The 25,464-nt window shown below is 38.2% G+C and overlaps 2 protein-coding genes across 4 annotated transcripts in view; both read left to right on the top strand.

Moving 5' to 3' along the window:
• The window catches only part of RADX (RPA1 related single stranded DNA binding protein, X-linked), an 81,531-nt gene extending 77,146 nt beyond the window's left edge, over positions 1-4,385 (top strand). For both annotated transcript variants that reach the window (XM_032392831.1, XM_032392830.1), the window contains exon 14: positions 3,106-4,385. In XM_032392831.1, coding sequence (XP_032248722.1) covers positions 3,106-3,236 — 131 coding nt within the window. In that variant the 3' untranslated portion in view covers positions 3,237-4,385. The remainder of the gene's footprint in view (positions 1-3,105) is intronic.
• A 7,552-nt stretch (positions 4,386-11,937) lies between these two features.
• The window catches only part of RNF128 (ring finger protein 128), a 102,808-nt gene continuing 89,281 nt past the window's right edge, over positions 11,938-25,464 (top strand). For both annotated transcript variants that reach the window (XM_032392793.1, XM_032392792.1), the window contains exon 1: positions 11,938-12,654. In XM_032392793.1, the coding sequence (XP_032248684.1) occupies positions 12,249-12,654 (406 nt within the window). In that variant the 5' untranslated portion in view covers positions 11,938-12,248. The remainder of the gene's footprint in view (positions 12,655-25,464) is intronic.

The following is a 25,464-nucleotide window of genomic DNA, read 5'->3' as shown; positions in this document are numbered from 1 at the left end:
CTTGCTCAAGTTAAACCTGATGCACTAGTTATTAGCTTTCTTCTCAGCGGTGATTCAGGAAGGCAGTCTGCTTCCAACTTGTTGCAGCTTCAGCAGGAACAAGTGGCTTCTAGGGCTGTGTAGGCAAAGGAAGGAAGAAATGAAGGAGATGTTCGCTTTTAATTATGTTAGACTGGAAGTGACACATCATTTCTACTCACATTCTCATTTGCCAAAACTTACTTACACGATCCCAACCTAGCTATAAGGGATGCCAGGACACTTGGGCTTCCCACATGACCATGAGGAAATGGAGTGGAGAACTTCTACATAGCAATGCCTTTGTCACCCTCACCGCATGCATCTGTGACATTTCTAAAAAAGTAGTTTTTGCACAGTTCTAACAATTTAAAGTGAAATGTAGAGAAGCTCATTTTATAGGGAAAAATCCATAGTCCTTTTAAGAGAATCCCTATGTGATATAAACAACAACATGCTAATTTCATACTAAGTTTTCTTAAGTAGAAAATGATTGTTGCTGGGGTGCCTGGGGGGCTCAGTCATTAAGCGTTTGCCTTCAGCTCAGGTCATGATCCCATCGTCCTGGGATCGAGCCCCGCATCGGGCTCCCTGCTCAGTGGGAAGCCTGCTTCTCCCTCTCCCACTCCCCCTGCTTGTGTTCCCTCTCTCGCTGTCTCTCTCTCTCTGTCAAATAAATAAATAAAATCTTAAAAAAAAGAAAAAGAAAATGATTGTTGCTGATACCTGAGTTCTTGCTATGTGTCAGCCACCATTCTAAGTGCTCTACATCCTGAGTATTTAATCCTCACAACATTCTCTGATGTAGTAGCAGATGAGCAGTTTGAGAGGTCTTCATTTGCTCAAAGCATTAACACAAGTAGGCAGAGTCACTCACCCAAACAGTAGATTTACTTACACTTTATGTTGCAGGGACTCTGTAAGTGATTATTTGTAAAAGTCAATTTATGATAACAATTAGAATTATTAAGGTCTGGGTTGTTGCTGTCAGCATCAAAGCTAAAGATCTCGAAATCCTTCCAAAGCATCTAGGTTAAAGTCCATCCCATTCAAAGAAGGAGAAAGTTATGTAGTTATTTTCTAGATTTGTCGTTATTATATTCACTGTGCATTAGTGAGTTTGCACAGTTATAAACCGTTCAACAGATTTTGTGACATGTCTAGCGGAGGTGGCTTTAATTGTGAAGCTAACAAAGACTAAGCTTGAGAAGCCCTCACTTGCTTCGGTACTGTATAGATAAAGGGGGCTTCTAAATAGTATGCCCTTCAGGCCCCACAAAACCTAGATCCACCACTGGCTTTTAGATAGTTTTACAGAGATGTAGCCCTAGCATACAAAGGTGGAGAGCACATGCCTCGAGGCCAAACTGTGCAGATTAGAATCACCATGAGACTTTGCATAAGTTCCTTAACCTCTAAATGTTTTCATGTTTTCATGCATAAAATGAAGTCTTTGTCATGTGTGGCCACTGGTGTCTGCGATCCGTTAGCTTAGTAGTGGTCAGTTGGTGCTTTGGAAGAGTTTCTTTAAACACCTGGAGGACAGAAAAGGAAAACAAGGACAAAAATGATCTCCAGTTTTTGCCATTGGATCTGTGTTTAGGGCTTACCCAGGCTGTTTACAACCCTGTCTTAGCTTTCACTTCCTGCTCTTCAGAGCCTGCAGATGGTCAGCCAGAGGTGAACAATCGGAGTTTTTCTCAGGCCTTTCCTGAGCATGCATCCAGCACTGGGCATACATGTAGCCTTCTTGATGCCCCAGTGTACACAGGACCTTTTAAAAAGCCCTTATCCCCCCGCATGTGTCTTTTCCCAACCCCTTCCTCCTCAGGCTTTTTGATCTGTCTATTGCTCGTCCCAGCTTTATACTTTGCCCCAGCTGCTCTGGCTAGTGTTTTTGCCTTCATATGCTTTCAACAAAAGCCACTGGGGAAGCTACCCCAGTTGTGGGAATGCCCCAAATCAGGTGAAACGAAAGCAAGCTCTTGCATCTGCCCTTGAGGGAACTGCCTAACAGGTCCAAACTCACATCTTTGAGAATAAGTTCTGCATCGCACCGTCTGGTACTAGCCACCTACAGCAGGAGTGCGAGCTGCCGGCTTTATGGCTGCTGCTGATAACAGGGAGTAGATGGGCAATTTAAAATACCACAACATGGGGCGCCTGGGGGGCTCAGTCGTTAAGCGTCTGCCTTCGGCTCAGGTCATGATGCGGAGGTCCTGGGATCGAGCCCCGCACCGGGCTCCCTGCTCCGCGGGAAGCCTGCTTCTCCCTCTCCCACTCCCCCTGCTTGTGTTTCCTCTCTCGCTGTGCATCCCTCTCTCTCTGTCAAATAAATAAATAAAATCTTTTAAAAATAAATAAAATACCACAGCGCATTCTTACCACAGTGCAGCAGCTCTTTCTCTATTAATCTTTCCCTTGATTGTTTTAAGTTTTTGTATAGATTCCAGAGTTCTGCCGAAGTTGATCTGAGAGTTTTTTCAGCCTGTAAGTTGCTTTAGTGGAGGGACACAGCCCTGAAACCGCCTACTCCGCCATATACAGTAGTGTCCCTCCCCCGATCCATTTTTGATAAAGCTTCTTGAGAGTATCCAAAGCTAAGTGTTAGTTAATAAAGCTGTTTCAAAGGAAATATACTTTGAAAATAACTTCAATTACATATATGTATTTTGCTTCACGTCTTGTAAGTTTTGTAAAGAATTGATAAATAAATTTCAAAATAGAAAAAAAAATGATTGTTGTACTCCCTTGAAGTGTAAACAATAAGTTGTTTACTTGGTACCATATAAAGAACCTGGAAAATATATAGACTTACTCTACTCCACCAAAAAGATTGAAGAAGTAAAAATAACTAAATATGGCTTTGGGATACCAGCCCGTATCTGTGTGATACAGTCATTGTTATGTGCGGAAGTTACCATAATGTAACTTCGATTAACGTGTGATAAATTGGAGGGAAGAGGGAGAAGATGAGGGACATTGTTAATGCTATAAGAAAAAAAAACCACATCAGCTTATGTGATACTAAATCCAAGTAAATATTTAACTATTTTACAATACTTACCATCTGCGTTTTACTTTTAGGTGATATTATAAAGGCTGTGAGTAAACTGGATAGAGTGCATATCGTCGGTATCTTGGATATCTGTAATTTGGGTAACAATAAAGTAGAAGTCTACCTGCACAGAATTTATAGTCCAACTAATACTTCTTAAAAATTGGCAAGTGAAATGATCACAGGTTATAAAGAGGGCACTGCTTTAAAGATACTCTGTCATTTTGTTGGTAATTTCAGCAACTGGTTTTCGGCAAGAATATTACATAAGCTCTAAAGTTATTAAGTGGTTTTATGTTCACCTTGTGTTTGAAGCTAACGCACTTCATTTTAAACTCATTACTGAAAAGTTCATCGAAACAGTTTTTGTGTATCAAGAAAATCTACCTTACTTCTATATATTATCTTGACTTGTAATAATTTGTGTTCACTATTCTATTTGTGAAGTGCTTTTATTCTCAAGCCTCAGCCAAAGGCATCCTGACTTACAAGAGTAACTTCTCGTGAATATTTAACATCCTTCCACTTTTATTCACCTATAGTGGGAAATTCTGAATTGCTAATTTGAAGATTAAATTCTCCTAAAGTGGTCAACCTGCATTTTTCATGACTGTGGTGGTTACTGTCATTTTCAAAAAGCACACATGGATTGTTACCGTCCAGTTGCCTTGGTCCTTAGTTTGGTCAGCTGTACAATGAGTGTGTTAAATTGTCTTAAGACTTTCCACTCTTTATTGTGACTTCTTATCCTTTGACTTTCCAAATGTTTTGACCAGTGCGTGAACTTAAAAGCCAGAGAGGCTACAGTAGGTCTCTGTTTTTCCTGTATTCATTTGTAGTTTTGGTACATGTAATGTGAGTTTAAATAGTGAAATTTTATCTCATATTAACATTTTAAGTGTGCATATTGAAAATATAAAACAGTGACTAAGGGGATTTTATTCTGGTTATCTATTATACTTCATTTTAACTGTAAATCGCCATTCCACATTTGCGAAGCCTTGTGGTTGACAATTATGTGGTTAGATGACCAAAATGACCATCACATGAGTTAAAAAATATTCAGTGTCAAGATCAATCTGAATCTAGTTGAGCAATTACCTTGTGGGTTTTCTTCTAGCCCTATGGTTCTGTGACTTCATACGCTATATATTTTAAATGTTTTGGGCAGCTCATGAGTCTAAAGACAGATGCTGTACTTTGTTCATAAATGCATTCAGCCTTTTGTTCCTTATAATTGTGTTTAAATGTTAATTAAAATAGTGAATCCTTCTTGTGTTAAAATTTTGAGTGTATTATTAAAGTTAAAAAACACACTAACTTTTTTGGTCTCTTGTCTCATTTTTAACGTATTTGATGGCCCTCCTCCATATTTTTTGGCCAATAATAGACCTACATATGCTTGCTAAATGAGCCAATATGATTCTTCCCTATGGGTTGAAGACTTGTTTATCAAATGGAATCTGGGTTTCTGTATTAAGCCATTATAAACTTTAAAAGGCAGTTTCATTTTACTGACATGTAAATGTTGGGGAAGGGAAAAATTAATACTTACATGGCTATTGACTAAAAACCTCAGGTGAGATTTCAAAGCTACACACTTTAACAGGTATAATTTCTGTTCTCATATTGAATGAGAAATATGAACAATTTTTGAAAATTTAGGATCTTTAAAAACAACTTTCCTGGCAATTTATTTTATATTCTAGAAGTGTTTCTATCTAAATTTGGAGTTACATTTCTGTGTCCACATTTCTGGTTGTTGTAAAATGGGAGAGCTATGGTAGCATTTCCTAAGAAAAATACCAAACTACCATCAGAAGAACTTACCTACAAGTGACAATATGTGTTCATTAATTCCAAAGCCACACAAATATATTACTGTGATGTCAACTTCAAATTAAGGAATCAGTTAGTAAATTATGAAATATTGTATAATCTACTGGAGAACCACAGTCTCTCTCTTTAGATGGCACATGAGATATGCACATTGAAATCCTGTAGTAAGCTATTAAAGAAAGAATCTGAGTATCTGTTCTTCTGCTATTTTTATTTCTTTATGGAATTACCCTGCATTCATTTTATTCATATTAAGAAAAGGACTTTTAAGAAATGACTGTCACTCTTATTTGATGACGGTAATAACGTTTGATATTTTTAACTATACACCCTCTGCCAATACGGACATAGGTTATAACCGATTCTGTTATTCCAAAGGCATTTCTATGGTTTATACTGCTTGCTGTTTCACTGGTTTGCTTTTCAGGTACATTTCCTTCTTTTTTTCTTTCTTAAACATTGCTACCCAAGAATTTGCAGGTACACTGATGGGAAGTGAAATATGTATTATTCAGTCCTGATTGTTTTATTTTTTTTAAGATTTTATTTGTTTATTTGAGAGAGAGAGAGAGAGAGAGGAGAACACAAATGGTGGGGAAGGGCAGAGGGAGAGGGAGAAGCAGACTCCCCCGCCCAGGGGGTTGCCCAATGAGGACTCGATCCCAGGACACCGGGATCATGACCTGAGTGAAAGGCAGATGCTCAACTGACTGAGCCACCCAGGCGCCCCCAGTCCTGAATATTTTAGTAATCAACTACTTTTAGTAAAGAAATTTTAGGAAAAAAGGTTAAAAATTGAAAAGCAAAACCAGATTTGGGTATTATCTGAAGATTCCAGTTCTTCAAGATTATCTTTGAGTCAAGTCATATTATATTTGTGTCTATTGCCCAAAATAGAAACATTATATATAAACTCATCTCTTGGTCCAGGTCATCCCACTCATTATCTTCATTCTTACATTATTATGTTGATGCCACTTCTAGCCCTAAGTTTTTGTTTTCCTTTACACTGAAGAAATAAAATGTAGATTTTGAAGAAAACACGTTTAAAGCTAGCCATGGCTCTGTCCCTAAATGCCTGAGAAATTTTATGGAAAGCCACTTAAACTGCTAGGCCTTAGTTTCCTTATTTGTAAAATTTGCAAAATAATGGTCCCATCTGGCTCTATGATTCTTTGGGTCTATTAATACAGGTCTATTAATACAGGTATTAGAACACTGAAAATGTGTTTGTGTTATTTTTATGTGTCTCATGAAGATGTGGTTTTCTATGAAGAACATTTTAATATAATTAGACCATTTATCAATTATAGCAGCTCATTATAACAAAAAAACAGTTGAAATTTTTTCATCCCAGGGTTTTTTGGGGTTTTTTTGGGGTTTTTTTTTTTTTTTTACTGCTAGTGTTCTTCCTAACTTGTTGCCTTTTCAGCAATAATATATTATTTTTTCTCCAAAGAGAAATCTGAAATATTTTAGCTTTTTTTTTAATGATATGCACATCTTCATTGAAAGTCAAGCAACACTTTTTAAAGAATGTGAGTACTTCTGATGCTATTCTGAGATGATTGCATCTGACTCATACATAGTAGCTTAGGATCTAGAAGTTGCCCCCAAGAAGGTTTTAATATCTATTTTGTGGATGGGGAACAAAACAATAAAAGACTAAATGGTTTAATGTAAAATTGTCAAAGCAATTAAATTAGAAGGTTAGGCTTATAACTCCAAAGTCTGTTTCTTTAAGCTCTAATTTGCACCAAAGTAAGATGTTTGAATAAGGGTAACATTTCACATAATATATCAGATCACTGTGAGATAAACTTCTCCAAACGCTGGGGCTCATAAAATAAGCCAAACTATTGCAACATATATCCAAGTGTTTGAATGCTCACTCTGTGGCAAGCACTAGGTTAGCACTAGGAACACAACACAATAGAAGCAAAAACACATGGCCCGGGGCGCCTGGGTGGCTCAGTCGTTAAGCGTCTGCCTTCAGCTCAGGTCATGATCCCAGGCTCCTGGGATCGAGCCCGCGCATCGGGCTCCCCGCTCCGCGGGAAGCCTGCTTCTCCCTCTAACACTCCCTTTGCTTGTGTTCCCTCTCTCGCTGCCTCTCTCTCTGTCAAATAAATAAATAAAATCTTTAAAAAAAAAAAAAAAACACATGGCCCCTACTCTCATAGAGCTTACAGTGTTGTGGAGGAGAGAGACATTCAAAAAATTGTACACATAAGTGAGCTAAGTACTGCAAAGGAAAGATACGTGTTTTATATTAGAGCTTTTTGACAAAGGAAGCCAGGTTGGGGCGGGGGGCACTGGGAAGGTTTTTCCTGAGAAAGTGAATGTGTGTTTGAAGACTTGAATGAGAACTGATATGGCTAGAGTGCAGAAAGTGGGGTGCAAGAGGAGACAAGCAAATAGACCAAGGCTCTTGCAGGCTATGCAGAGCCTTGTAGGCCATAGTAAAGATTTTAATTTGTATCTTCAGAGCACTGGGAAGCCATTATACGGTTTGTGGCCAATATGCACCATGATTCAATTTATGTTTTAGAATGGTCATTGTCTCCTGGAAGGAGAATGGATATAAAGAGGTTGCTAGAGACTGTTAGTGGACCCTAATAACTATTCTCTTCTATAGTAGTAGATCTGTCGATTTTTAGCTGGGCACATAGCTACCTACAATAAAGAATATTTTCCCCTGGTTCCTTTGTTGCTAGATATGGCCTTGTGACTAAGTTCTAAGTTCAGAAGTGAGCATAAGTGATCTGTACAATTACTGAACCAATTCCTCAGAGGTTGCAAGAGAATGCTCTTTCCCTTTACCCCCCTTCCCATTGGCTAAAATGTGAGCCTGGTGGTGAGACATCTTGTACCCTGCAGATGAAGAGCAAAATTCTAGGGATGTGAACCCAACCAGCTAGTAGGAGCCTAGATCCCTGATATTGTGGAACTGCCATACCAGCTTTGTACTTTTTACCCGTTTGGGCTGTTACATGAGAGAAAAATAAACTATCTTGTTTATGTCACCACTATTTTGGGTCTCTGGCAGTCCAACCTGTATACTACTAATGCAGGGGGCAGAAGTGAAAGCAAGGGGACCAGCTCAATGACAAATGAGATTGGGAGCAGATATAGTCCATATAAATTTCAGAGATAACATTAAAATATAGATTCAGGCATCTTGCCCAATTCTAATGATCCAGTTCTTAACAAATTCTCACTGAAAGAAAAAAAATTTAACACTCACAAAATTCTTCCCCTCCCCCCTCAAAATCACAAAGGCAATTTCTTAGTTACCAAGTAAAATGTAGATGACTTTCATGTATCTTTGCTGTCATATGGTCGTAGGCATATTTGACTTTGGACATCGAGTGATTCTGTAATATCAGATCTCAGTTATTTCTTTTATTCAGCTTAGGCTAATATTAAAATTAATTTTTATTCCTTTTGAACATACACCAAGCTAGAGTCACCCAGCCCAGAACTGGAAGTTTGCTATGAATAATCAAGGGTTACCTGTATTCTATTAGAAACGCGGCTGTGCTTTCTTATCTTTCAATGGTGGGTTTGCCATAAATGTTGTTCAATCATATGGAGAAATTTGAAATGTTCCTTGCCTAAGAGATGAACAATTCCCTTTTCTATGCCTTTATTAATATTATGTACCTTTGCTAAGATATTTAATATTTATTAAGGTACAAGTAATCGAAAAAGTCCAGGAATATTAGATGTTTGAACAATACTGTATAGCAGTGGTTCTCAAACTTGGCTTCATATTGGTATTACCTGGCAAGTTTTAAAAATTACTATGCCTAGGTGTCATCCCCAAGTTTCTGGTTGGTGTAGCCTGGGCATCGAGGTAATTAACAGCTCCCCAGGTGATTCTAATCAGCAGACAAGTTTGAAAACCCCTGCTATATAGTACTGTTTAAAGCACTTACCAGTTTTATCAAAGCTCAAGCTTTACCCAATACTTTGAACTTACCTCTCCTTTAGGTGCTACAGTTTCAGCTACTCTCAAAGCAGTTTCATCATGAATTGTGCTGAAAGGAAGGAAAAATTAAAAACTGATAGTTTCTAAGGGCGCCTGGGTGGCTCAGTCGGTTAAACATCTGACTCTTGGTTTCGGCTCGGGTCATGATCTCAGGGTCTTGAGATCGAGCCCCGTGTTGGGCTCCACGCTCAGATCGAGTCTGTTTGAGATTCTCTTCTCTCTCTGCCCCTCCCACTTGTATGCTCTCTCGCTCTCTCTCTCTCTCAAATAAATAAAATCTTTAAAAAAATTGATAGTTTCTGAACAACTTTTATTTTCAGAGTTCTAGCATATCAGGTCTGGAAAAGACCTTATGGGTAAATAAATTCTAATCCAAACTCTTTTATTGTGTAAATGAAGAAAAAGTCCCAGAGAGGTTTTTATTTTTGAGGATGTAATAGTAGCTGTTGTAGAATCAGCACTTGTGCCAACTTCGGGTTTGCAATATACTTCAAAAATGTTCAGACTTCTACCTAAAGTACAGACAAACCTACAAATACAGATTGTACCATATGTAGGCATACGCTATATAGATAATACAAATATAGATTGGAAGCTGAAGCACAACGAGGTTGAAATAAAATGACGGCGGCAAGTCTGTCAAAACTACAACTAGATCCTGTACCATTTTCATCATGTAAAACTTTACGATCTCAAGTTCTTAAAGTGCATAAGAATTACCTGGAGAGCTTATTTAAAATGTGAATTCCTAGATATTTCCCTCAGATTCTGATTCAGGATGATTGGGAGTGGGACCCAGAAATCTTCATTTTTAATAAAATTCCAAGTGAATATAATGTAGGTGTTCCACAAACAAAACTTTAGGGGCACCTGGGTGGCTCAGTCAGCTAGGCGTCTGCCTTCAGCTCAGGTCATGATCTCAGGGTCCTGGGATCGAGCCCCTATGTCGGGCTCCCTGCTCCTCAGGGAGTCTGCTTCTCCCTCTCCCTCTGCCACTCCCTTCCACTTGTGCTCTCTCTCTCTCTCTCTCTCTCAAATAAATAAAATCTTGAAAAAAAAACTTTAGAAACACTGAATAAGTACTAGACCACTCACACCCCAGCAAATTACCTTAAGAAAAATTACATTGGTGGGTGTTTATTGTTTTGGGACTAATTTTACTTAATCGCAAATTTTTAAAAATCTAAGATTATCTTTGTAAGTTACAACTCTCTCTCTCTGAAAGTCATATAAATGCACCTATGTACAAGATATATAATGCTGGTTACCATATGAAGTCATGCACTTCAACCTTCAGAGCAATTTTAAATAGTTTAGTAAAATTATCTTTAATGCCCCAGCACTGCCACAAAATGTTACAGGAAAGTTGTCATTTTTAAGGCCTGGAATGATTTAACTTCTACAAAAAATATAATGTGAAGATTTGAAACTATTAAGTTACCATGAACGAAACTTAACTTCTAATGGATTTAGCTAGTTTCTCACTAATCTGTTTTTAAACTATTTCATGAAAAGTTTCTCCTTGAGAAGCAATTTAATACCTGGTAGGAAAAGTGAAATAAAATTTCTAGGACTTGACTAATTATTTGCATGTTGCGTGCTAATGTTGCATTTATCAGAGATGTCTATCGGCAATCAGCAAACTAATGGTTTTAGCAATAGTAACACTTCCCTTTTCAATTTGACAGTTTTCTTTGTCCATTGAGGACAGGCTTTATTATGAGTTTGAACATTGAAATCATAGTCTCAATAGCAAAATAATAAACTATTTGTGTTTACTTTTAAGTAGACCACAAGCTAATACACCTAGACCTTTAAACTTTCCGGTTCAATTCCATGAATAATTATTAACTGATTACTATGTGTAAGGTGTTTATAATAATAGGTATTGCGGAGAGGGGATACACAGGTGAGTAACCGACAGCTATAATAGGATAGAAAGGTTAAATCTGTAGCGTGCATCTGTTGGGATTTATTCATCAGTTTCTATTGCACATTTCCTGAACTCCTCCCTTCTGCTGAATAGTGTTACTGTTCATTCCTACCGCAGGGTCCACTCCAACGCTGTTATCTCAGATGCCTAAGGATAGACAAGAAGTAGGGGAAGAAATATCTTCATTGATTATCTCGTTCAACAATGTCTCCTATTTTCCTATTTTCTGTTGTCCTGTTCCCTTGGCTCTAGTAGTCTTTCTGGTTCCAGACTACTTCCCTCGGACTTCAGACCACCATTGTGCCTGCCTTCCTTTTGACCTGGTGTCCTTGGCTTCTCTGACAGCCTGATGCCTGTTTGTCTCCTTTGCTGACTCTTAGCCCAGATTCCTGATATCTCTATCTTGTTGTCCATTTATCTACCTCTTCACCAGCCCTTGGCACATATAGCAATCTCCCTAGTCCGGCCACTTGCCCAGACCGGTTGACCCCTCAGCAATACATATCAGTTGCGCTCCTGATTAAAAGCAGAGCTTACAATAAAGGAAGTGACAAAATAAATAAGTCTGCCTAGACATCTGAAAGCACTAGAATTAAAAATACTAAATATTCACAATTAAACCTTGACCAATCTTCTGTTACAGCATAACACATGGGACATAAAAATTAATGGAATGCAGCTACTCAGGTATCGGGCAATCAACAAATATTTGAGTGCCTACCATGGGCAAGGCACTGTACTTGAAAGGATCCCTAGCCACTGAAATATGTTTACTTTTCAACGGATAAACAAGGTGGCAGAAGATATTCCTTGGGGAGCCTGTTAAGAAAAATTCCACAAAGAAATAAAAGGCGGAAAGGCTATGAAACCGATTCTACTCCTACCATAGCAGTTAAACTTCTGGATCTTAACTCCTGGCTGAACTGGTTGATAGCATATTTCAGCAGGGCTTGGAAAACCAGTTTGTTTTAGATATTCTGAGAGAGGTGACTTTCAGCCTCGTCACGTGGGATTCCCAAGAGTCCAGTTCCTCATTCCGATCCACTCCATGTTTATGACATTGCATTAGCTGGCACATTAAGAAAAAAATCTCAGTGCAGGAAGTCATCCAATCCTGATAAGTTGACATGTAGAATAAAGTTTATGGTGTTATTTATTGCTAAGGTAGTCCTGGGTAAAGGTTACGTGTGTACAGCTGGAGGAGGGGCAGGCAAGGGAGAATGTAGATAACTAAAGTGAAATAGAGCTGGTGTATTCAGAGCTTACGTTGCTAGAGGTGAGATCAGTTACCTACTCGCAACTGAAATTTCAAACTTCTGCTTAGCAGGGACCTGAGTGGACAAATGGTGACTGATAGTTGGAAATACCGGCAGACATCTTAAGTTTTATGTTCAGATGAACGAGCAATGAACCAGGAGAATAAGTCCAGTTGTTTTCGGCTGCTTGTAATTTTTACCTTCTTATTTAAAACCACAGCGTCTTTTTCAGTGAATGCCTATGTGACTGTGACTTATTATAATGAAACCAGCAACTACACTACAATAGAGCGGTGTGAATGTGGTGTTTATGGATTAGCTTCACCAGTGGCTAATGCTATGGGGGTGGTGAGCATCCCTAAGAACAATAACTACCAAGCTTGTGACTACAACACTGAGTTTACTAATACTAACAGTCCCTGGATTGCGCTGATAGAAAGAGGTAATTGTACATTTCTGGAAAAAATTCAAGCAGCGGGCAGAAGAAACGCAGATGCTGTTGTGATTTACAATGTTCCAGACACTGGCAACCACACGATACAGATGGCCAATTTCGGTAAGTAACGTCTGAGGCCCAAAGAGGGTTTATGTCTTTGTTTATCTTAAAACGGTATTTCCATCTAGAATTACTCTAAGATCTGGCAATGACACTGTAAAACAATTTACTTAATTTTTTTTTTTTTTTTTTTTTTGCCCAGCACGACTTGGAATCTCTTTACTATTATTACTTAATATTTGTAATTAATTTGCTCCAAGGACAAAAACAATTCATGAAGTGATCCCTGTTTTCTTTCACGAGTTTCTTAGTTGTATTAGTTTGCTCACTGTTTATTACATAATTGCTTTTGAAGAAAATGTACCTTACCTCTGAACATTAAAGAAAACAAATATTTTATATCCATTTTCAATTTGTGTTTTCCAGTTCGATTCATTTTCTTAGGCAGAAAGGATTGTACATATTCGAGTATGCAGTAACTATAAAACTGATTAATTATTATGAGTAAACAATAGCATATTGTAAGTGTACAAAATGTTTACAGAAATGAGAATTCGACTATCTGCTGTGTATGAGATTTGAATCTGTTTGTGGGACTAATACATATAAAACTACTCCCTAAGAAAAATTATATATTGGAAAAGGCATGGTAGAAATAGGATCACACTGAAATTTACATCAAAAGTAAAAGTTTCCCTTAGAAGTATTTACTTAGGACTTCATAAGTAAATATAATCATCTAATTTATTAACTTCGTATTGGAATTTACTTCCGAGAATTACTGTTTTTATTTTATTTGTTTTGTGAAACAATGCCACTTTCCAAGTAAATGGTGTTTAAACTAGTAAAGAGCTAGATTTCTTACCCAAGTTTTCTATACTATGGGCAAGAATGGGTATTTCTAGCCCCAGATGGCTAAAGAAAAAAAAAAAAAAAGGTAAGAATTTCAAACAGGGTAAGAGTTGCAAAAACACAATATCAGGATAACTGGTTATCACCACCAAACTTGGCCCCTGAGGAAATTAATGTAAATTCAACACATTTCGGAATTGTAAAAGAGAGAAAATCAAATTTGTGTTAAGAATAGTAGCGATTGGAACATGCAGGTTATACACATGCAATATGGCAGCTTAGTACTAATGTGGGAAAACCAAGCTGCTTGTTTCTCTGGGTATCAAAACGCCAGGTAAAGACGGTCTTTTCAGCAGTACAAAATCATCATAAATGTACAAAACGCCACCCGCTAACTTTTGTAATATATCCTGGATGCTCCCAGAACTCAGGCATTCACACTTTTTTCTTTTGGAGTTCAGAGAACTCCAGAAGCCTTCCCTGTGTATTCCTACATTTTTACAGGTGACTTTTATTTTTGTAGAAATAGAGACAGCCGTCTCATGAAAATCAGAAACTAAACCTGTTCTAAGGAACCTACTTCCCTAATGTTTCAACTTGGATTCTGAGTGCTCTAGGTTTCCTTTTGTACGGACCATCGCCTTGTTTTCACTCCCCTGCTATTTTTGAAGTATAAACAGTACCAAACTAAATAGCAGTCCGGTTTTCAAAACTTGCTTTGCAACGTGCAGTAGGGGCCAATGTCTAGTGGAATGTGGGGACCCAGCCACTGATTTGAAAAGATTTGCCAAAGGTCACTTACAGTAAATCTCGCCAAAAGGCATGCACACAGTCATCTGAACGTCTGACTCCAAGCAGAGTATTAAAAACAAGGCAGTTACATTTAGCATTCGATATGTACTTCCAGCGTACTCAAGGATACGTGATCAAAAACATTTTTTAAAACTACTGCATTGTCCCTCTTTTCAAATAAATGCATTGAAAAAGAGAGCATAATGATAGTCATTGTAATAGTTTATATTTGTTGCCCTTTACTATATGTCAGGCACTGTTGTTGGGCCTTTATTTTTTCACTTTCCCTATTACCACTTTATTTTTTTATTTAAATTCAATTAGCCAACATATAGTACATCATTAGTTTCAGAGGTAGAGTTCAGTAATTCATCAATCTTATATAACACCCCGTGCTCATCACATCACGTGCCCTCCTTAATGCCCATCACCCAGTTACCCCATCCCCCCACCCCCTCCCCTCCAGCAACCCTCAGTTTATTCCCTAGAGTTAAGAGTCTCTCATGGTTTGTCTCCCTCTCTGATTATTGATCTTTAACATTCAATGTTCTCAGCCCTGAAGAATTAAAATTGTAAGTTTAGTGTTTTGCAGTTATAAGACCTGTCAAGTAGCGTGTTATTGGAGTTCTCCCTTCCCAGAAATTTCCCTTATATAGAAATTATTAGATGATGCAGTCGACAAACAGTGAAGCAAGTGTGGATACAAAAACTCTATGATCAACTTCTAGACCATTAAAGACCGAGTCATTATTTTGTAACAGAAGCCAAAATGGTGTGAATTTTTGCTGTCTTTTCATTAGTGTTCTGGGTTTGTTTTTTTTTTACTTTTGTATTATTCTTTTTTATTTTTTTAATTATTATGTTCAATTAGCCAACACATAGTACATCATTAATTTTTGATGTAGTGTTCAATGATTGTTTAAGCACAGAGGGTGGGGCAACAAATCCTCCTCCTCCTCCTCCTCCTCCTCCTCCAGAACCTCCCGGCTTCATCTCCATCACCTCATCTTTTATCACCCCTAAAAACCACCTTTTCAGAAAATCACACTCTGGCCCCCTCAGGGCTGTAGCACCCTTTCCTTCCTGCCCTGCTCCACTTACCTCTGCATTCCTTCGGTCCCATTTATCCATGCTGGGCCTTGGGAGCCTTTCCACAATGTTGTGCCTCCTTGCTTACTGATGTCGATGCCCTCTGACCAAAGACCACTAGGGGCAGACCTGTCATCGGAAAAGTTAGGTTTATTATTTACTGCAGCAAAGGGAGAATGCGCACCATGGGACACCATGGGTCACATCAATAAGAGGGTGGTAGAAGGGACTTAAAGGATTTGGGCTTGCTTTCGATGATCTGGATGAGGGTTTAGGGAAGCAAGCCATTTACCAACCATCCCAGCTCGCCTGAGACTGAAGGATTTCCTGGAATGTGGGATTTTCAGTGCTTAAACCAGGAAATTCCTGGGGAAACCAGGCTGAGTCAACTACTCTAGCTGGTTTTGTTCTTGGTTTAGAGGCTATCAGAAAGTGGGGGCAATTCTGCGATTGGATTTCTAAATCAATCTTCTGTCTAAATGGGGAAGACTGACCTGAAGCTAGAGCAGTAACCGGTAAAGAAACAACAGTCACTCGTGTTAGCCAGGATAGGAGATGTTTGGTAATTTTTGTGGGTTGGACACTTTTCATATTTTGACTATGTTCAGACATGATGGTGGAGTGGTCTTATTTTTGTCTTGATCTGTCATGGTCGCAGAGCGACCTTCCCTAATGTTGATGTTCTGTGAGACTATGTTCAACAAGAAAACACCAAGGCCCAATTAATAGTGGCAGGCTGGGTCCCAGATGTCAGAGGCTCCTTGTCTCTTTCTCACTGACAGCACACTATGCCCGTGCCTTACTGTGGTACAAATACATTCTCCTCCCGCCGCCCACCACCACCGCCATTTTATATTTCTGGGCCTCCTCTTCCCCTCTAGGCTGCCTTCAAAGTCCCGAACAAACATAAAGGATGCCTCTGCACTCCTTGCCTCTCATGGTTTCATGACGTGGGTACAGAATGTCCTTACTCCTGGGCCCAGTCTATTTATAGCCTCCCTAGTAGCAGGCTTCTTTTTTCTGAAGCGGACAACTTCGGTCTGAGAAGAGCGTCCACTGAGGAGGAATAATGGATAGCCTAATGCTTGGAGGTGAATCTTTAATTCAACGTTGTCCAATTTGCAGTCTGTTTTGACTTTGCCCTTTGACGGTGTTGGAAACAGGAGGATATGCTTATGGTATCCTTAAGTAATGATGTAACGTCTTAACAACCCTTTCCAAATGTTCCAGACATCCATCCCGTTCTGTCCCGGACATGCAAGAAAAATCAAGAGGCCCATTATGAAAGTCTAAAATTTGGAACCTGTTAAGTACTTACTGGATAAGCAAACAGGTCCTGAAAGTGAACTATGCTGTTAATAGGTAAATTGCCTTAAGAAATGCTTAGGTTTGAATGCAGTTTATTTCAGCCAGGTCAATAATCTGGAGGGGATAAAATGGTTCTTACATTTTTATCATTTCAACTGTGTCGAATGAAGGGGATCTCAGGGTAAGGTTTGAAGCATTTCAGAATCCTCCAATCTCATCAATTCCTGAGCAAGTAAGTGTAGGGATAGGAAGGATTTAATCAGAGCAGCAAATGCAAATGCTAAATGTTTTGGGGAAATGTCTTCTAGAAATGAAAGAGGAAATAAACACATAGTATATAAATAGAGAAAATAATTTAAAAAAACTTCTCTAAGGTTAGACTCAGATATACACATAAAGAACTTAATTCAAGAAAAGTAATCAGTTCCCATTCAAAGGAATCTCACATCTGTCTAGTTGTACCATCTCCAAGACTTTATCCTCAGACCGTTCCAACAACTTCCTAACTGATCTTGATTCTCTTGTCCCCTTCCAAGCCGATCCCCACACTGAAGCCAAAGTGGCTTTTGAGAAAAGATAAACCACACCCTGTCTAAAATCTTTTAGTAGCGTCCCATGGCACTTAGAGTAAATTCAAACTCTTTCCCATGTCCTTACCTAGCCGTGAATCACCTGGCTCCTGCCTACCACTCTGACCTCATCTCCTCTAACCTCCCCGCCTCCCCACCTCCACCTCCCCCGCCCCCACCCACCCCCGCCACTCCCTCAGCTCCAGCCACACTGGCTTCCTTTCAGTCCCTCCATTCCTCTGAACTCTTCCCTGCCCTTGAGCCTGAAAGTACTTGACACCTCCCTCTTCTTCACCCTTATATCTCATTAAACATAAAGTCCTGTTGATTTGACCTCCAAGCATTACTTTTTTTAAGTTTTTATTTAAATTCCAGTTAGTTAACATACAGTGTAATATTAGTTTCAAGCATACAATAGAGTAATTCAACACTTCCGTACATCACCCAGTGCTCATCACAAGTGCCCTCCTTAATCCCCATCTCCTATGTCGCCCATCCCCCAACACCATCCCCTCCGGTAACCATCAGTTTGTTCTCTAGAGTTAAGAGTCTTGTTTCTTGGTTTCTCTCTCACACTCTCTCTCTCTCTTTTTCTTGGCTTGTTTGTTTTGTTTCTTAAATTCCACATATGAGTGAAATCTTGTGGTATTTATCTTTGTCTGACTTACTTTGCTTAGCATTATACTCTCTAGCTCTATTCATGTCACTGCAAATGGCAAGATTTCATTCTTTTTATGGCCGAATAATATTCCATTGTATATATGTGTGTGTGTGTATATATATATATATATGTATGTATCTATCACAACTTCTTTGTCCATTCTCGTATCGATCCACACTTAGGATGCTTCCATAATGTGGCTATTGTAAATAATGCTGCTATAAACATCGGGGTGCATGTATTCCTTTGAATTAGTGTTCTTGTATTCTTTGGGGGAAATACCCAGTAGTTCAATTGCTGGATCATAGGGTAGTTCTATTTTTAACTTTTTGAGAAATCTCCATACTGTTTTCCACAGTGGCTGCACCGGTTTGCCTTCCCACCAACAGGGCTTGAGGGTTCCTTTTTCTCCACATCCTCGTCAACACTTGTTTCTTGTGTCGTTGATTTTAGCCATTCTGACACATGTGAGGTGATATCTCATTTAGTTTTGATTTGCATTTCCCTGATGATAAGTAATGATGAGCATCTTTTCATGTGTCTGTTGGCCATCTGGATGTCTTCTTGGAGAAATATCTGTTCATGTCTTCTGCCCATTTTTAATTGCATTATTTGTCTTTTAGGTGTTGAGTTGTATAAGTGATTTATATATTTTGGATAATAACCCTTTATCACATATGTCATTTGCAAATATTTTCTCCCATTCAGTAGGTTGCCTTTTAGTTTAGTTGATTGTTTCCTTCGCTGTGCAGAAGTTTTTTATTTTGATGCAGTCTCAATAGCTTATTTTTGCTTTTGTTTCCCTTGCCTCAGGAGACATATCTAGTAAGAAATTGCTATAGCAGTTGTCAGAGAAGTTACTGCTTACATTCTCTTCTAGGATTTTTATGATTGCAGGTCTCACATTTAGGTCTTTAATACATTATGAATTTATTTTTCTATATGGTGTAAGAAAGAGGTCCAGTGGGACGCCTGGGTGGCTCAGTCATTAAACATCTGCCTTCGACTCGGGTCATGATCTCAGGGTCCTGGGATTGAGCCCCGCATCGGGCTCCCTGCTCAGCGGGAAGCCTGCTTCTCCCTCTCCCACTCCCCCTGCTTGTATTCCCTCTCTTGCTGTGTCTCTCTCTGTCAAATAAATAAGTAAAATCTTTTTAAAAAAAAGAAAGCGGTCCAGTTTCATTGTTTTGCATGTTGCTGTCCAGTTTTCCCAAACCATTCGTTGAAGAGACTGTTTCCTCATTGGATGTTCTTTCCTGCTTTGTTGAATATCAATTGACCATATACTTGTGGGTTCGTTCTGGGTTTTCTATTCTGTTCCATTGATCTATACATCTATTTTTATGCCAGTACCATACTGTTTTGATTACTACAGCTTTGTAATATAACCCGAGGTCCGGAATTGTGATGCCTCCAGCTTTGCTTTTCTTTTTTCACGTTTGCTTTGGCTATTCAGGTTTTTTTGTGGTTCCAAATAAATTTTAGGATTGTTTGTTCTAGCTCTGTGAAAAATGCTGTTGGTATTTTTATAGGGATTACATAAAATCTGTAGATTGCTTTGGGTAGTACAGACATTTTAACAATAGTTGTTCTTCCAATCCATGAGTGTGGAATGTCTTTCCATTTCTTTGTGTCATCTTCAATTTCTTTCATCAGTGTTTTAAAGTTTTCAGAGTACAGATCTTTCCCCTCTTTGGTTAGGTTTATTCCTAAGTATCTTATTATTTTAGGTGTAATTGTAAATGAGATTGATTCCTTGATTTCTCTTTCTGCTGCTTCATTATTGGGGTATAGAAATGCAACAGATTTATATATGTTGATTTTGTATCCTGCAACTTTACTGAATTCGTTTATCAGTTCTATCAATTTTTTGGTGGAGTCTTTTGGGTTTTCTGTATATAGTATCATGTCATCTGCAAATAGTGAAAGTTTGACTCTTCCTTACCAACTTGGATGCCTTTTATTTCTTTTTGTTGTCTGATTGCTATGGCTAAGACTTCCAGTACTATGTTGAATAAAAGTGGTGAGAGTGGACATCCTTGTCTTGTTCCTGACCTTAAGGGAAATGTTCTCAGTTTTTTCCCCATTAAGGATGATGTTAGCTCTGGGTTTTTCATATGGCCTTTATTATGTTGAGGTATGTTCCCTCTAAACCTGCTTTGTTGAGGCGCCTGGATGAATCCGTTGGTTGAGTGTCTGACTCTTGGTTTTGGCTCAGGTTGTGAGCTCATGGTCATGGGATCGAGCCCCAAATTGGGCTCCCTGCTCAGCAGAGAGTCTGCTTGAGGATTCTCTCCCTCTGCGCGTCCCCCAACTCATGTTCATGTGCACATGCGTGTTCTCTCTCCCTAAAATAAATAAACCTTTAATAGAAAATAATAAAAAAATAAACCTACTTTGTTGAGGGTTTTTATCATGCATAGAAATGATCAGGTAGCTGTAAAATGATCTTATCCTTTCTCTTATTGATGTGATGCATCACATCAATTGATTTGCTAACACTGAACCACCCTTGCATTGCAGGAATAAATCCCACTTGATCATGGTGAATGATATTTTTAATGTATTGTTGAATTCAGTTTGCTATCATTTGGTTGAGAATTTTTGCATCTATGTTCATTGGCCTGTACTCTTTTTCAATCGTGTCTTTATCTAGTTTTATGATTAGGGCAATGCTGGCCTCATAGAATGAATTTGGAAGTTTTCCTTCTTTTTCTATTTTTTGGAATAGTTTAAGAATAAGTATTAGTTTTTCTTTAAATGTTTGGTAGAATTTGCCTGTGAAGCCATCTGGTCCTGTACTTTTGTTTGTTGGGAGTGTTTTGATTACTGACTCAATTTCTTTTTTGTTTTAAAGATTTTATTTATTTATTTGAGAGAGAAAGAGCAGTGGCAGAGAGAGAAGGAGAAGCAGACTCCCCTGCTGAGCAGGAAGCCCGACACGGGGCTCAATCCCAGGACCCTGGGATCATGACCTGAGCCATAGGCAGATGCTTAACCGACTAAGCCACCCAGGCATCCCCCAAAACTAAAATGATTCTGATGCAACCAGTTTGGCACCAGTCTGGGATGGGCATTCAGGAACCATGGAGTAAGACAATAAAGACAAATATGAAGGATTATTTCCAGATGGCCTTGGTTAAACTACATGTATATAATTTGGGAGGGTTTTTTTTTGTTTTGTTTTGTTTTTACTATTTAGCCTTTTTAAATTATTATTATCTTGTTCAATTAGCCAGCATGTAGTACATCATTAGTTTTTGATGTAATGTTCAACGATTCCTTAGTTGCGTATAACACCCAGTACTCATCACCACACGTGCCCTCCTTAATACCGATCTCCCGGCTAGCCCATCCCCCCACCTCCCTCCCTTCTGTAACCCTCAGTTTGTTTCCCCAAGTCCAGAGTCTCTCATGGTTTGTCTCCTTCTCTGATTTCTTCCCATTCAGTTTTCCCTCCCTTCCCCTCTGGTCCTCCGTGCTATTCCTTATGTTCCACATATGAGTGAAACCATACGATAATCGACTGACTCAATTTCTTTGCCAGTTATCAATCTGTTCAAATTTTCTATTTCTTCCTGTTTCAATTTTGGTAGTATATGTTCCTAGGAATTGTCCAATTTGTTGGCATATACTTTTTCATAATATTCTCTTATTATTGTTTGTATTTCTGTGGCGTTGGTTGTTATTTCTCCTCTCTCGTTTGTAATTTTATTTATTTGAATCCTTTCTCCTTATTCTTGATAAGTCTGGCCAGAGGTTTATCAGTTTTATTGATTTTTTTTCCAAGAACCAGCTCCTGGTTTCACTGATCTGTTCTTCTTCTTATTATTTTTTTGTTTCTATAACATTTATTTCTGCTCTCATCTTTATTATTTCTATTCTTCTGCTGGTTTTAAGCTTTTTTTATTGTTCCTTTTCTAGCTCCTTTAGGTGCAAGGTCAGGTTGTTTATTTGACATTTTTCTTGCTTCTTAAGGTAGGCCTGTATTGCTATAAACTTCCCTCTTCGAATGACTTTTGCTGCATCCCAGAGGTTTTGGACTGTTCTGTTTTCATTCTCATTTGTCTCCGCGTATTTTTTTTTTTTTTTACTTCTTCTTTGAGTTCCTGGTTGACCCATTCACTATTTAGTAGCATGTTATTTAACCTCCATGTATTTGTGATCTTTCCAGACTTTTTCTTGTGGTTGACTTCTAGTTTCATAGCATTGCGGCCATAAAAGGTGCAGGATATGAATTCGATCTTCTTGAATTTGTTGAGGCTTGTTTTGTGGCCTAATATGTGATCGAAATGTCTCTTATTTTGGGCAGTCTGCCTCAACCACAGTATTTCCCATCAAACCCTGCTGCTCATTTCTGTTTAAATGTCTTATGATGTGTAATTATTTTGTTATTTGTTTGTTATCTGCTTCTCCCACTTGATTGTAAGTTCCAGGAGGGCAGAAACCATGTCTGTCCTGCTTGCCATTGTATCCATTGTACTGAGCATAACTTGTGGTCTTCACTAGTTGTTGAATGAATCAAAGTTTAATAAACTAGAAAGCAATTTCCTTCTACATATTAAAATATGGGCAAATTTCAGTGAAATTAATTAGGTGAATTCAGCAAACTATTGCATTTTAAAATTGTTTTTATTTTTACCTACACAAGTAGTACTTTCTCCTTTAAAAAAAAACACTAGAGATTAAAGTCCCCTTTGATTCACCCCCAATCTCAGTCCTCTCCCAAGAAAAAAACCATTGTTATTCATCCAGTAGGTAACCTTTCAGACTTTTTTTAATTGATTTTCACATATATATATAACCTATAGAAAATACAGTCAACTTGTGTTTTATTTTTAACATTGATGAAATTATTCTGCAGCTTGCTTTTATTACTCAACTGTAGGACTTGGGGTTATTTCCATGCTAATACATTTACATTTAGATCTAATTAATTCAACTACTGCATAATATTTCATAGTGTGTACACACACATAATTTTCTTAACCACTCCCCTATTAATGAACATTTGGGTTGTTTTCAACTCTGCTCTTTTACTTCAGTGAACATAATTATCGCTGATACCTAAGGGAGTTATTGACATTGAATTTGCATCATTATTGATATGGATCTTGCCTCTGACAACCTTGTCGAACTCCTATTAATTTAAATAGTTTGACCATTGATTCTCTTGAATTTTCAAGATAAATGAAAATTTTCTCCACAAAGTTTTGCCTTGTCTTTTATATTAATTATATCTCTTAATTCTTTCCAGTGGTCTTATTCCATTATCTAGGGCTCTAGTAATGATAATAGTGAACATCCTTGATCGTGATTTTACTAAAAAATGTTCCCACTGTTCCACTATTAAGTGTGTTGTTTGATAGAAGTTTCTGGGAGATGCCTTTATCAAATTTCAGGACTTCAGTAAGGCTTCTGGATCTTGTTATTCTTACTGGCAAGCTAGGATATAAATACATATGTATATTGATACATATATGTGTAGATCAATGTAGATATAGATCAGATATATTTACTATTGTAGAATATGACCCAAAGGGAAATCCAATAGTTTACAGTCAGCTTAGGGGAAATAATAAAGTGAAACACTGAAATAATAGGTAAAAGGAACAGTTTTGTTTTTCCTTTTTTTAGATACAATTTTATTGGTACCTTGAATAAAAGTATTGAAAACATTTTTGTTGCTTATACATATGACTCCAAGTTGAGTGTCAAGTTATAAAACACAAACAAAATGTAAAAGCCTCTTGACAAATTAGAAAAATTGTTTATTAAAACAAGATAAAGTAAATAGTAGTGAATAATAAACGTAGAAACAGATGTAAAATAGAAAAACATGGGCAAAAAAAGACAGGTTTATTAACAAAATATTTAACAATCACATTGTACCACAAGTTAAATAAAGAATGACACAGTTAGGGGCTCCTGGCTGGTGCAGTCCGTTAAGCATTTGACTCTTGGTTTCGGCCCAGGTCATGATCTCAGGGTTGTGAGATTGAGAACCATGTCAGGCTCTCACCCACAGGGGAGTCTGCTTGGGATTCTCTCTCCCCTCTCCATCTGCCTCTTTCTCTCTTCCTCTCTCTCTCTCTCTCTCAAGTAAATAAATAAATCTTTTAAAAATGCTCTTTAGGGGTGCCTGGGTGGCTCAGTCGTTAAGCGTCTGCCTTCAGCTCAGGTCATGATCCCAGGGTCCTGGGATCGAGCCCCGCATCGGGCTCCCTGCTCCGCGGGAAGCCTGCTTCTTCTTCTCCCACTCCCCCTGCTTGTGTTCCCTCTCTCGCTGTCTCTTTCTCTGTCAAATAAATAAATAAATAATCTTAAAAAAATGTTATTTTAAAAATAATGACAGTTATTTTAAAAACTGATATGATCATGAGATGTACTAACAAATACATAACATGTTAGGTCTGGAAAATATCTCAGCTATGCTTAAAATTCACGAAACTGCAAACATCGCAAGCCTTAATATAACCTAGCTTACAATAACAGGATTTTTGTACCTCTTTCTCATATATTCCCAAGAGCCTCTATCGCTCTTTCTCTCTCTCTCTTCCCTCCTCTGCCTCCAGAGAAGCACATACATATGTAATCACATAAGCGTTTATCTTTTTATGGGGAAGTCAAAGGTACAGTAACTCTGGATGCTGGTTTCGGGGAAAAAAACAAAATGAGTCAATTCACTATGAGCTCTTTAAAGTACTTTTTATCTCCCTTTTCTCCATTTTAAAAATCAAAAAGTATTTTGCAAGGGTCTAAACACATGCTTTTTGTTCATTAACATATTCTTTGCTTAACTCTTGGCCTCTTCCTCTGAAGCTTTTAATGTTTATTTATTATACTATGATTTGCTGCCGGGACATTGATTTTCCCCCACATTACTGATAATTATTAGGAAAGAATGTACACATGCACGTGTGTGTGTGTGTGTGTGTGTGTGTATGTGTGAATACACACAGAGAAATGCCTGAGTAGGACTGTACAAATAAGCTAGTTCCTCTTAAGTATTCTCTCCCTCTCTTTTCAGCAATCCATGATTCCTAAGTCCTCTTACCCTAGCTACCCTTCTTCCGTTACTCAAGCCTACCTTCCCTAGGCAGCAAGGACTTCATGTAAATCAGTCTTACCCATTTCCACCTAAACTCGCAAGTCCTATGTCCTACTCATTTACGGAATGTTTAGATATGCAGGAACTACTTTGATCAAGTATCCAGGACGGAACTTCACTTGTTACCCCTGGAAACAACATAACTTATGTGAACAAACCCGATTTCCAACTGGTGATAATAACAGGACCTTTGACAGAACCATGCAACAGGAAATTTGAGGGAATTGGATGTGAGAGCACCCCTCATCACATCATATCAGAACAACCTATTCCACCTACACTCAGAACCTGCCACCATCAAATAAGTGTTTAACATTATAATAATGTTAGTTACAACTTTTTGGATTTTTCGATGTATATCATATTTTTATCCAAATTTTTAATTACATACATTCTCAGCGGGACCTTCTAATGACTTCATCATACAATGATAGTGACACCATGTGGTCAAATAAACTGGTCTCTGGCAAAAATCAATAAATAACATT

This window comes from Phoca vitulina, unplaced genomic scaffold (genome assembly GCF_004348235.1).
Source record: "Phoca vitulina isolate PV1807 unplaced genomic scaffold, GSC_HSeal_1.0 scaffold69, whole genome shotgun sequence".
NCBI lineage: Eukaryota > Metazoa > Chordata > Mammalia > Carnivora > Phocidae > Phoca > Phoca vitulina.
Note: the sequence above shows the minus strand (reverse complement) of the source record. Positions and strands in the feature narration are given on the sequence as shown.